Source organism: Heliangelus exortis, chromosome 1, assembly GCF_036169615.1.
Source record: "Heliangelus exortis chromosome 1, bHelExo1.hap1, whole genome shotgun sequence".
Classification (NCBI taxonomy): Eukaryota; Metazoa; Chordata; class Aves; order Apodiformes; family Trochilidae; genus Heliangelus; species Heliangelus exortis.
Genome location: NC_092422.1, coordinates 41342832 through 41355275, shown reverse-complemented (window position 1 = coordinate 41355275; position 12444 = coordinate 41342832). Strand labels below are relative to the sequence as shown.

The window sequence follows — 12444 nt, the reverse complement described above, 5'->3', positions numbered from 1 at the left end:
GGAATGACAGTGTCTGAAAAATCCTGCCTGGAAAATTATCAAGATGCACTTTACCTTTAAGGAACCCTAATTCCCCATTAAAATAAAAAAAAAAAAAAAATATCCCACTCTATGTACGTGTTCAGACCTGAGACTGCCAAAAGATGTGCAGTTTTATTTCCCTGTGTGATTTTCTTCCTCTTGCCAAAGGTGAAGACTTCATGAAAATGACACTTGGTGCTAACATTCATCCAGCAATAACACCGAGTCAGTTAGCAACATCTCATTTAAAATGAAGGACCAACTTTAAAAAGTGCTAATGGCATTTCATTTACAGTTCTAAAAATCCAATAGCTTTCTACACTGCCCTGTGGTTGACCACAGCCCTCACACCTCTGGTGTGATGAAACAGCTTCCCAACCACAAAGTGCTGCACTTCTATCTTACAGAAGCTGCAAAGAAAGATGGTTGGTTTCAAACAACCCAACCAGTATGTTGCAAAGCAAGATTCCTACTAGCTACCAATCTCCAAAGGAGATTTGATTCTGAATTTGCTTCACCACCTCATTGCAGCTGGAAACTCACGTCAACAAAAATTTTTCCTAGCTACAGAGCAGACAGCTCTTCATCCTGAGCAATGTTTTATTCTGACAGATATGTTGAGCTTGCATATACTACATAAAACTCAGTCATCTTCCCACTGTCTCCTGATGTCTTTGACTTCAATACCAGTTCAATATCCCCTCTATCCTCAGCCAACCAAGTTGGAAACATGAGGTTTCTGGGGAACAAAGGCATTGCAGCCAGAGATGCACCTCAAAGCACTCAGCAGAGCCTTGTTGGAAATGTGTTCAGACCACAGTCCTCCCCCTTCCTGTGATTATATCCAAACCCTCTCACACGCTGGGATTCAAGCTGAAAAGCCTGTATTTATTAAGAAGTTTTTTTGGGGGGGTTTGCTTTTGCTAAGCATTCATCCCACTCCCAAAGAATTCTGATCAAAGTAATTTTGATCTTGCAGGATCTGAATCCTGCAAGCTTTGCCCATTTGAATAATTTTCTTTAAATCCCATCTCTTTTTTACATAAAAATGGACCAGAAAAAGTGGATTTTTAAGGCAGACTGCACCTTCACTACTGTGCATAAAGGAACTCCGGCTTCTACATCCCTCTGACCTTTCAGCTACCCTTCCCATGTCTTCCAAAATGCCAGAGGGCTTCAGGAACTGCCAGATACTCTTGTGTTGACTTCCTTGGCTGCTCTGATGTACTATGGAAAATACATGCACTGCTCTTTACACAAACTCTGTATTTTACATAGTTTGAAAAGGTAATTGGAGCATATAGTTTCATTTTCCAGAAACTATTCTAGTACAGAAGTTCCATACAAATGACATTTTAAGAAACACACAAGCAATACAAAAGTTATATCCCAGCTCAGTCTCTTCAAGAAACCCAAAGGAACATCACAGCCTCCAAAACCTGTTAAAAATCAACCTGCCACATCCTTGTGTAGAAGAGTCATTCTTCTGGGAATACCACTCGAGTGAGTCCTTTGCACCCTGCAGACAGCACACCTTATTGCCCAGGAAATTACCTGTCCTGGTTTGGGCCAGGATAGAACTGATTTTCTTCCTTGTAATTTTACTTTCAGCCAAGCCTCTTCTAAGTAGCTGTGCGACTGATGTAGTGTGTGTGGACTGATGGTGCTCAGTTTTAATAGGTATGGCTAGAGAATGGTCTGCAGAACCAAGGCCACTGCTCAGCTCTGAGAAATACCTTATGCTCCAGAAAGGGAAAGGAAGTCAAGGAGTCACACCTGCAACCCTCCTTTAGGGAGGAGCAGGCTCACAGATGAACAAAATTGACCAGAGTATTTCCATGCTATAGTTGTGCCATACTCTGTATAAATTCGAGGGATCACGAGGGTCAAATTTTTAATTTGTCCATGGGTGGCATCTTGGGAGAAATCTGTCTGTTCATTTGCCTTTGATCCCCATCTGTGTCCTCCTCAATCCCCGTGTTACTGCATCCAGCTCTCATCTGGCACTGACTCCAGGAGGCCAATTCTGGTTTTGGGCCAGGATACCACCTCAAGAACTGCATGGACATTTCTTTGGTCACTTAGACCACAGCTTTCCTCCAATAGTTCTAGTACCTGCCTTACCCCTAATGAAGTAGTATGGTTTTCTAAACTGGAATATAAATGAATAAGCATGGCTAAGATGATGGCTAGATCTCACCCAAACCATGGGAGGTACCTTATCTCAGAAAAGAAACAGCAGCAGGGATGCAGCCTTAGGCTGCAAGATGAAGATCAAGTCATAGCCAGTTCACCCTCCCAAAGAGTTTTAACAAACCTTTCTAGGCAAGAGTCTGCCCAGCTTTCCTGCACCATATCAAACTGGGGATAAGTTTTATCAATTTTTAATTTTTTTTAAAGTTTGCCTGGCACCAATTGAGCATGCTTTGTTAACTGAATGCCAAGTTTCATTTCAGTGTTTCATCATCAAAACACATTTATTTACCCATTCCATCATGATTACACATGAACCATGGCAATCCACACCCAGAAACACTGCACAGAAGTACCATCAAATTACAGGTAAAAAACAAGGCTTATTTACAATTGTCTAAAATGTGGATGGAATGCAGGCAGTCCTGCTAATATAAAGTCTCTAGTAATTTTACAAGAATTCAAGTGTCACTAAAGCAAAATATGACAAATCAAATCAATAATGCATAATTCATTTTAAAAAGCACCTTGGTTCTCTTACTCTCTACAAAAAATGTATAGCACACAATATTCCATATAAAACAGTATGTTTCATTATTCATTATAGGATTGCACTTCCTATTTTACTCAAGAAATTTGTTTGCAAAATAACCAGTAAAATCAAAGAAATAATATAATGACACCCATCTAGAGATTCAACCAAAGATACCCATTGAATGTTGTATTTCTGCACTACTGAAAAAAATCTGTCAAGTATCTGAAGTGAACACAAAGCTTAAAAAACACTTATATGGAAATATAATATATTAACAACCTATAGAACACCATGAAGCCTGAAGAAATTCCTGAAGGAGAAAAAAAAAAAAAAAAGGTTTTTGTTTTCTTTTAATCAGAAAAGCCAGAACAGAAATGGATGCCAGTTCTCCAATGTCAAATGTGTAAAATGTTTTGGAAATGGACTTAAGAACATGAGTCTAGAGTATGACAGAGAAAATCTGTATAAAAAACCCCATGATCAGGAGATCTCCAGATTACAGGATCTGCAAGACCCAAATTCAAATTGCAGCATCTGTTTATCCTTTAGAAAAAAGCACCAATTTTTTTTTTTTTTTAAAAGAAAAAATAAAAAAGGATCCTCCTACAAGCAGTAATTTCTGTATTTCAGAGGCTTGATGGAGAACAATTAATGCAAGACTGAAAACAGAGTAAATGGGAGCCACAGAAAAATATATGAAGCCATACAAAACACAGTCTAGAAACAGATTCAGATTTGTGGGACAAACAACTTACAAGCAATGAACATACTTTGAGACTATTGCAAGCAAGCCTAACAGCTAATTCCTCAGCCAGCTTTTTCCAACTCTAAATCATATGGCTCATCAGCCACAGTATCCCGGGCCTGTCAAGTACCAATGCTTGCTATTCTATAAATGTAAAAAACCATAACCATTGTTTTCAGTTTGAGTTCTATATGCCAGGATGAAAGGTGGGCTCTTCAAAGATGGTATAGCTGCAGCACATTCCTCTCAAGTCTGGGAAAATACTTCTCCCTTCCCACCATTGCCAGCAGAAGCACCATCTTCTGAAACCCTCCCATTATCACCCTCATAATTATAATCTTCTGCAACTGAAGTATTTATGTAAAGCCTTTTCCAGCGGTCAACACAAAACATCAGCTGTCTCAATTACTATCTTCAAGTGGTATTTTAACAACAGTACCACTGGATGATCTTGCTTTGAGAGAATCATTCACCCTTCCTCCCTTTTATATTTGAAGACTTGTAGGAACTAGAAACAACCTGAAGGAACAAGTAAGATATAAACTACACACCTAATGAATACTCTGGATTTTTGCATCTGGAAACAAACAAAAAAAATACATGTAAAAACACGAGTTCTTACAGTTATGATTCAAGACTACACTTAAGTCACCACAAAAATGAAATCTAGCCTATGGTTTTCTGGTTTGGATCAACGTTTGGTTACTTCAGAGGCCATTTAGGCAATCAAACTGCTGATAGAATAACTGTGCTGTTGTCCCCAGAATGATTTTGGTTTTATTTGAATTCTTTTTTGGATGCCTCACGGGAAAAGAATGTGCAGCACTCATTATTCACAAACCTCATACCTTGAGCTCTTCTGGGACAAAGGCAACTAATACTTTCTACGTTTGTTTGAGGTGGGAATGCACGTTCTCAGCTTGTACAATAATACATGGCAAGTTAACCCAGTCTTATGACCTTTACCCAAGTTCACTACATTTCTTCTCTAACAAGATACAGCTGACCAGCAAAAACACATTTTGTTGGCTCAGACCATTAAAAAGTATAAATACAAGTATTTAGAGATGTTTTGCATTCTACTCCTGTTAAGAACTCAGGTTATTTTCCCTAATGCTGAGACTGCATGTTTACCACAGAGTGGGATCTTCTATTTGTTCCAAGAATCATGCTCATGTCCCTGATTACCTTGGATCTTTTAAAATGAGACTAAGAGTTCTGGTCATAGGACTAAGTGTCCTAGATAACCTGGTGACACAAACAGCCAACAAAACTACTTTCCCAGGAAAACATGATGAAGAAAAAAAAATAATAATCTTCAAGTTCATTTACCAACAAAAGGGTTTCTGATGCTAAATGGCTACAATATTTATCCTACAGTCTCTAAACAGCAAACTGGCTAAACAGCATACAGGTTATCTTTTAAATTTCCTGTGAAAATAACTACATGCATTTGTCCCCCACCACCCTACAGACAACCTGATTTACAGCCAAAACATTGGCAAATCGCTCAGCTGAAGCCTGAAGAGAGATCTTTGCATCAGAGTTATTTTAATGCAACCTAAGCTTTGTGGGTGGGGAAAGAATTTTCTAAAAATACTGAGGTTACACAACATTTCCTAGTCTGCCCCTTCCTTAATACAAGGATGTCTGAAAGGGCTTGTGAATACAAAATAGAATGGTGGCCTCTAAATAAAAACAAGCAACAGTATCTAAGTTTATGAACAGGAGCCAGGGGATGATGGAGCCTAATGCAGTGACAAGCTTTAAGGATGCATTAAAGTCACCTGTCTAAAACAGAACAGGTAACATTTACAGTCTAAGTCAACATATAAGTGGCAAAATGTTAGAGAAAAATTTAAATGGAACTACAAATCTTGAAAACCTTAGCAGCTTTTTGTAGTGACATGAGGTAGAAAGAATAGGCTCATTAAAACCAAACAGAATTTGGGAGTCATATCCCAGATACCAGACTTGTTGTCATTACTTACCAAGCCAGCTATGGGAGTTGACAGACGATTGATCTTCTTAACGATGCCAGGTTTGATCTTGTTAATCAAACTAAAAAGAAGTCATATGATTTTATTTGTTAGATAATAATTTTTTTTTTAAGCACGAGCATCAGTGCTTACTAACAATTACTTTGCACATAGTCTTAACTTGCATGGCTGGAAACAAGTAAGTTTAAACCTACTAACACACCATAGTTTTTTTCTTTTTTAAAATCAGTCTTCCAAGAAGTCACACACAAAAATAAATGGAAAAAAATTTTTTTTTTTCATAGATTGGCACAGTGAGAAAGAAGAAAAGCAAATGCCTGGGCAGCGTAGGCAGAAATGGATCTGTTTCTACTACATAGGCGGTGATGTTAAATTCCGCATTTAAAGAACCCCTTCAGATAAAAGTTCTGAAGTAGAATTTATCAAAATTATATCAGAATATTTCTTTTCAGTGTGAAAGTTCTGATGTTCCTGTGAATGTAGGAAACTGACTCATTTTTCATAAGCTATCAAGCCCAGTACAGTATGTGAAATGATCATTTTTGGTACATATAAGCTTACATATAAGTGAAAGTCACATTTTCAGTCTCAGCCAGAAGAGATCACACTTGATATCACTCTTTCTTCACATAAAATTCATAATAAAACTGAAAAACTAGGACAGACTAATGCATCACTGCTGCATACACAAACGCAAATGCACACCTCGTCCTGCCGTGGGGATGAGGTACAAGATTCCTGGCAACTCTGTACTCAGGTTTTCAGTCACAGAGGTAAGGAAATACTGTGGTTCACCAAATTACACACTAGACCACAGGATCAGCAGAGAACAGGGACCTGAGGACACCCTGCAGACTTCATCTGCCTATATCCCTTTGAGGATTTTGGACTTGCTCCCTCTTCTTGTTGCTTCTTGTCTTTACCCCACAAAGAATCAGTCAGGCTTTGTGATCTACCCACGCCAATGCAGAGACAGTACCTGGAGTTTAAAATTCTATGTGGAAAAAGGCATTTTTTTGTTCAAGCAGCAAATATGTTTGGAAAATAAGCAAAGTGAACAGAGTTTATGTATGCACATTGGAATGGAAGGTGGATTTTTAAGTGCTTGCAGAAGAAATAATGGAGCAGGTCCTCAGATTTCTCAACATTGTTATTTAGTAAACCAAATACATTTGATGACCTTTCCACAAAAAGTTGAGATGGAATTAAAAAAACAATACTTGGGGCTCTGCCTCCCCACCACCCCCCCCCCTTTTTTTTTTCTTTTTTTTTTTTTAATATTCCAAATGCATAGTGCATGTGAGCAGGAAAATTTTAGTGACTTTCTTCCCCTAGTGTATAGATATGGGATCTAGTAAAATGTAAAAGGATTTATTTTGTCAACTATTGATTAGCCAGTCAACATGTACACTTGGTCATTAAGTAGGCCAGATAAGCCAACTGTCCTGCTATAAGAGTATGTGCTGAAAGCATAGTTCTATTTATATCAAATAGACCATGTCAAGAGACAATCCAGCTGAGGACATTAAAGTAGCCACCTCAGGCAAACCAAGGAAATGGGCAATGCCATATCTAGTTGCTCTCCACTGCTGAAGACCTTTCACTCTAATGACTTTGGTGAAAACTGAACAGCTAAAAACCTTTTCCCATCTTCCTCCTTTCTGCTACCAAAGAATTTCTATGAAAATCATTTAAATTTAAAGTCATGACATAGAAGGACAGCTATATGATTTAGTGCAACATAATGAGACATCTAAGGGATTAAGACATTAAGACATTAAGGGTTGGACTTGATGATCTCTGAGGTCCCTTCCAACCCAGCTAATTCTATGATTCTATGATCTTTTGTTTTAAAGGAAGTTGCGTACATCCTAAGGCAAGCTGCTCAGTGGCAGAAATTACAGGATGTTTTCCTTGCATATGGCTATTAATTATAGATAAATTTAACTGATTTTCATTTGGCAGATGGAGGCACCTCCACTTTTGCCAAATAAGTGTCAACAATGAAGATATCAGAGGACCAGAGTATCAATTTGCTGCCAATTCTTAAAGCCGCTATCTAAGAATACAATACACACATCCCACTAAACACATACCTGAAGAAATACTTTCTTATTAAAAGTATAAACTATTTTATTGCCCTGCCTTCTTAACATTTGATCATCTAAGTTAGGAAAATAGTGTCCATCTCTACAATGCCATTCAGTCTTCAAAAGTAAATCAGCTCCTCCAGATCATAAAGGTAACTGCAAAGCAACTAACAAGACACTGATGGGCAAAGGGCCCAAAGAAAAAAAAATAAAGGCAAGAGCAGAAAACACAGTAATATTCATAGAGGTGAAATGCAGGAATGTTGCCATTTTTGCATTTACTTTGGTGACTTTCGATATACATTAAAAAAAAACTTAAAAAAATCAGAGAACTGTACCATATTAAATATTTTCTGAAAGTTAGTTTGGCTGAACTGATTTAGAAGTGACTCTGAGATTTGAGATACTTTTTTAAAATGTCCCAGGTAGTGCTGTAATGAGAATTTTCTCTTACTGGCATTCTAATGACACTTGCACCTGTCGTTCCTTAAAACACTAAGGGATTGGCACTGCTTCCAGTCCTGAAAACCTGTTCCAATAAGCATAAAACCAACTACACATATGAGGAAGAGACCTGATGAGTGGACATTTTACACCTCTGACTCAGTCTAGACAACGAAACCAGACAAGTCCCATTAATGCCAAGCCTATAATATATAAGCACAAGGAAGCTTCTGAGAGAAAGCACTCCAGAAACAGCTGAGGTCAGAGTTTGTTTTTGAAAGCAGTAACTTGGTCTAGAAAGCACTGAAACCTGGACTGCACATGCACATACATGGCTAAGTATTTCTACATTACAGTGAAACTAAATCCACTTTCAACATTTAAAGTGCTTGTTTAAAGAAAAAGGTGTATTTTTATTAAGTATGCCAAATATCACTGAATAGATTCTACATTATTGAGATACTTGAATGTAATGATAAATCTCCAGAAAATCAAATAGCCCTTGTCATGTGCACATTAGTTACCAATACTGATCTTCAGTACAGAATACAAAATCAAAGGCTGGTCTGTTAGCTTTCTTTTATAGTTTTGTAATATTAGCTTCAGAAATGAGCCACTTTTAAAAAGAAAGCTTACATGGGTAGAAAAGGGAGCTTTTAGGATTTAGAGAACAACCAGCACAGAATTTGCAATAACTTCTTGCAGGTGGGTGGGGATGAAGGACAAACCCCCAAACAGTAAGAGGTATAGGGGTAACTGAGTGCTGTGATCAGCACCATCCTCCTGCTAACACAGGAGAGGGTGTGTAGTACAACACACGAAACACAGATCTTGAGAGATTATGTTCTACCTTTCCATAACAACTTCTCAAAAAAAGAAAAAAAAAAAAAAAAGAAAAAAAAAAAAAAAAAAAAAAAAAGGGAAAATTACTTATTATGAAATATTTTGGTACTTCAAAAAAATTTTAAACAAGAGGTCAGCAAGAAAAGAGGCCACCCAATGCTAACCTAAAGGAGGTTTGTATAGATAAATTAATACTCACTCGCATAACAGGACTCCGTTTTCTAGAGCTGCTCGGAAGTCTTTGGTTCCAAAACTTTTCCCAGTAGCTGTCTATAAAAATAAGAACTGAGAGTTAATTGGACACATATACAAAATCAGGACTAGCAAGAGTATCTAAGAAGCATTAAAAAGAAACTCAAAACCCACTTTTTGATTCAACACTTAGTTCATACTATTAATTTCTTATACTAATCTCAAAAAAATAAATTTTTTTTTAAAGTTTTTTGTGCCTCAAAAGAAGTCAGATCCAGTATCTTCAAATATTTTCTTCTGGTGTAAGCCCATCTTCAGCTGAATTCTGTGTGAATAATTATTATTTTCTAAATCAATGCCAGTCACACTGAAACATGTAAAAAAATTTCAAACAGAAGTACAAAAGAGGGAAAAAGTACATCTCCTATGTACTTTTACAGTGTGTATTCTCAATACCTGTTACCAAGTATTTTAATAGTGTTTTGTTTCCTGCAACTTGCACATAAGACAGTGTGACTAAAGAACAACTCTGGCAAGTTTGTAATGCCTCCTGAAGATCAATTCCTATTACTTGCAAGCAGTAGGGCTACTTTTTATAGTCAGAGTGAAAAACAAACAAACAAAAAAAAAGACAAGAAGATTTGCTCCTGGCATTAACTCTCTCCATCTCAAATGAGACTATCAAATGAGCACACTGCTCATGGCTAAGCTCTCTTGGATTCTTCCTACAAGATTACCTCTGCCCATGTTCCTTGAAGGAACCAAATTTGGCAAATTACAAAATGTGGAAAATTTCTTCTAAATATTCAGATAAACAACCTACATACAAGTCATGATAGCAGTCAACATTCCTAAACCAGCTCAAAATGAGGGTTTTATCCCAGTTGGGTATATAAATCAAACACTTGACAGGATATTTATTTGAGCTTAGAGGTCACCAAGAGGAGGCAGTCTAGGAGATTCCTAGAGTGTATAGAGGATAATTTCCTGCTCCAACTAGTAAACGAGCCCACCAGGGATGGAGCCCCACTTGACCTTCTTTTCACAAACAGAGAGGGGCTGGTGGGAGATGTGGTGGTCAGTGGACGCCTGGGACTTAGCGATCATGAAATAATAGAGTTTTCAATATTCAGGGATATAAGGAGGGTCGTCAATAAAACCTCTACATTGGACTTCCGGAGGGCAGATTTTGGCCTATTCCTGGGAAACAGCCCTTGAAAACAAAGGGGTCCAGGAGGGATGGACCTACTTCAAGGAGCAAATTTTGAAAGCACAGGAGCAGGCTGTCCCAGTGTGCCGAAAGGCAAGCCGGTGGGGAAGACGACCGGTCTGGCTGAACAGGGAGATTCTGAAAGAAATTAGGGTTAAGAAGAGGGCCTACCAATTATGGAAAAAAGGGCTAACTACTAAGGAGGAATTTAGGAACATAGTTAGGTCATGTAGAAAGAAAATTAGACAAAGGCACAACGTGAACTGAATCTTGCCACCTCTGTGAAGGATAACAAAGTCCTTCTACAGATACATCAACAGCAAAAGAAAGGGCAAGGAAAACATCCATTCTTTACTGGACACAGGTGGGAATATAGTTGTCAAAGATGAAGAAAAGGCTGAGGTATTTAACACCTTCTTTTCCTCAGTTTTCAACAGTAAGACAGGTTATCCTGAGGACAGATGGCTTCTGGGGCTTACAGAAGGTGACAAGAATCTAAACAGCCCCCCTGTAACCCTGAAGGACACAGTCAGTGACCTACTGAGCTGCTTGGATCCCCACAAGTCTATGGGACCAGAAGGGATCCACCCAAGGGTGATGAGAGAGCTGGCAGAAGAGCTCGCCAAGCCTCTCTCTATCATCTACCAACAATCCTGGCTCACTGGGGACATCCCAGATGATTGGAAGTTGGCGAATGTCACGCCAATCCACAAAAAGGGCCAGAAGGAGGACCCAGGAAACTACAGGCCTGTCAGCCTGACCTCAGTGCCTGGCAGGGTTATGGAACAAATCATCCTCAGTGCAATCTCACAGCACCTGCAAGATGGGCAAGGGATCAGACCCAGCCAGCACGGATTTAGGAAGGGCAGGTCCTGCCTGGCCAACCTGATCTCCTTTTATGATCGGGTGACCCGCCTCGTGGATGAGGGGAAGGCGGTGGATGTGGTCTACCTGGACTTCAGCAAAGCCTTCGACACCGTCTCCCACAGCATTCTCCTGAAAAAGCTGTCAGCCCACAGCTGACATCACTCTCTACAACTCCCTGAAAGGAGGTTGTAGCCAGGTGGGGGTTGGTCTCTTTTCCCAGGCAACTCTCAGCAAGACAAGAGGGCATGGTCTTAAGTTGTGCCGGGGGAAGTTTAGGTTAGATATAAGAAAGAATTTCTTTACCAAGAGAGTGATCAGACATTGGAATGGGCTGCCCAGTGAAGTAGTGGATTCTCTGTCCCTGGAGATATTTAAAAAGAGACTGGATGTGGCACTCAGTGCCATGGGTCTAGCAACCGCAGCGGTAGTGGATCAAGGGTTGGACTTGATGATCTCTGAGGTCCCTTCCAACCCAGCCAATTCTATGATTCTATGATTCTATGATAAGTTCCATCACCAGCTAATTACAAACCTCCCTTTGGGGATCCTGTCCGTCCTTGACACTGCATAGGACTTCAGGCACACAATTAAATGTGCTGTGGAACCTGTATGCATCCAGACCAAAGCTACTGATTACCACAGTAATTAAGGAAATTAGTAGTGAAACAAGCGAGCTGTGCTTGGTAGAGGAGCAAAGAATACACAGCTTTTTAAAGATGTTAGATTATCACCCTCTTTTTTTTTTTTTTCTAAATTGTGAAAGAAATGTGTACTAACACCATAAATCCTTCACCCTCTTTTTCTTTTTTTTCTAAATTGCAAAAGAAATGTGTACTAACACCATAAATCCTACACCTTAAGTAATTAGTTTTAATATATTATCTTTTAAATCGAAAGTTGTAGGCTCAGTCTCCCTATTGAAGAAATTAATAGATGCTACAAAAATTTCCTTCTAGGTTTAACTTTTTTTTTTCCTAGGACTTAGCAAGTAATTAGAGTGAAAGAATGATCACACACCAACTCAGGGTATGAAAAAAATCAAAATTCAGAAAAAAAAAACACCCCACAACTTTTACCAGCAATGAAGGATGACAGTGATTCCCCTGGGAGAACTAGGAATAATGTATAAAATGCAGAACTACAGTCTGTTGTTACAAAAGAGTAGATGCTACGTTTTAGCAATGTAAGTTTCAAAAATCACTTAAAAACACATCATTTGAAACCTACTCTATCTCAAATAAAATATTGCCTTTTGCTTCCAATTGCGCCTATTCAGTCATGATAATTTTGAGGAAACAGGCAAT

General features: G+C 38.7%; 1 protein-coding gene across 24 annotated transcripts in view; it reads right to left on the bottom strand.

Annotated features, from left to right (window-relative positions):
- LMO7 (LIM domain 7) overlaps nucleotides 1-12444 on the bottom strand; it is a 134830-nt gene that overhangs the window by 89147 nt on the left and 33239 nt on the right. For all 24 annotated transcript variants that reach the window (XM_071741042.1, XM_071741065.1, XM_071740845.1 and 21 more), the window contains exons 2-3: nucleotides 9071-9141; nucleotides 5486-5555 (exon numbers count right to left, since the gene is read on the bottom strand). In XM_071741042.1, the coding sequence (XP_071597143.1) occupies nucleotides 5486-5555; nucleotides 9071-9141 (141 nt within the window). The remainder of the gene's footprint in view (nucleotides 1-5485; nucleotides 5556-9070; nucleotides 9142-12444) is intronic.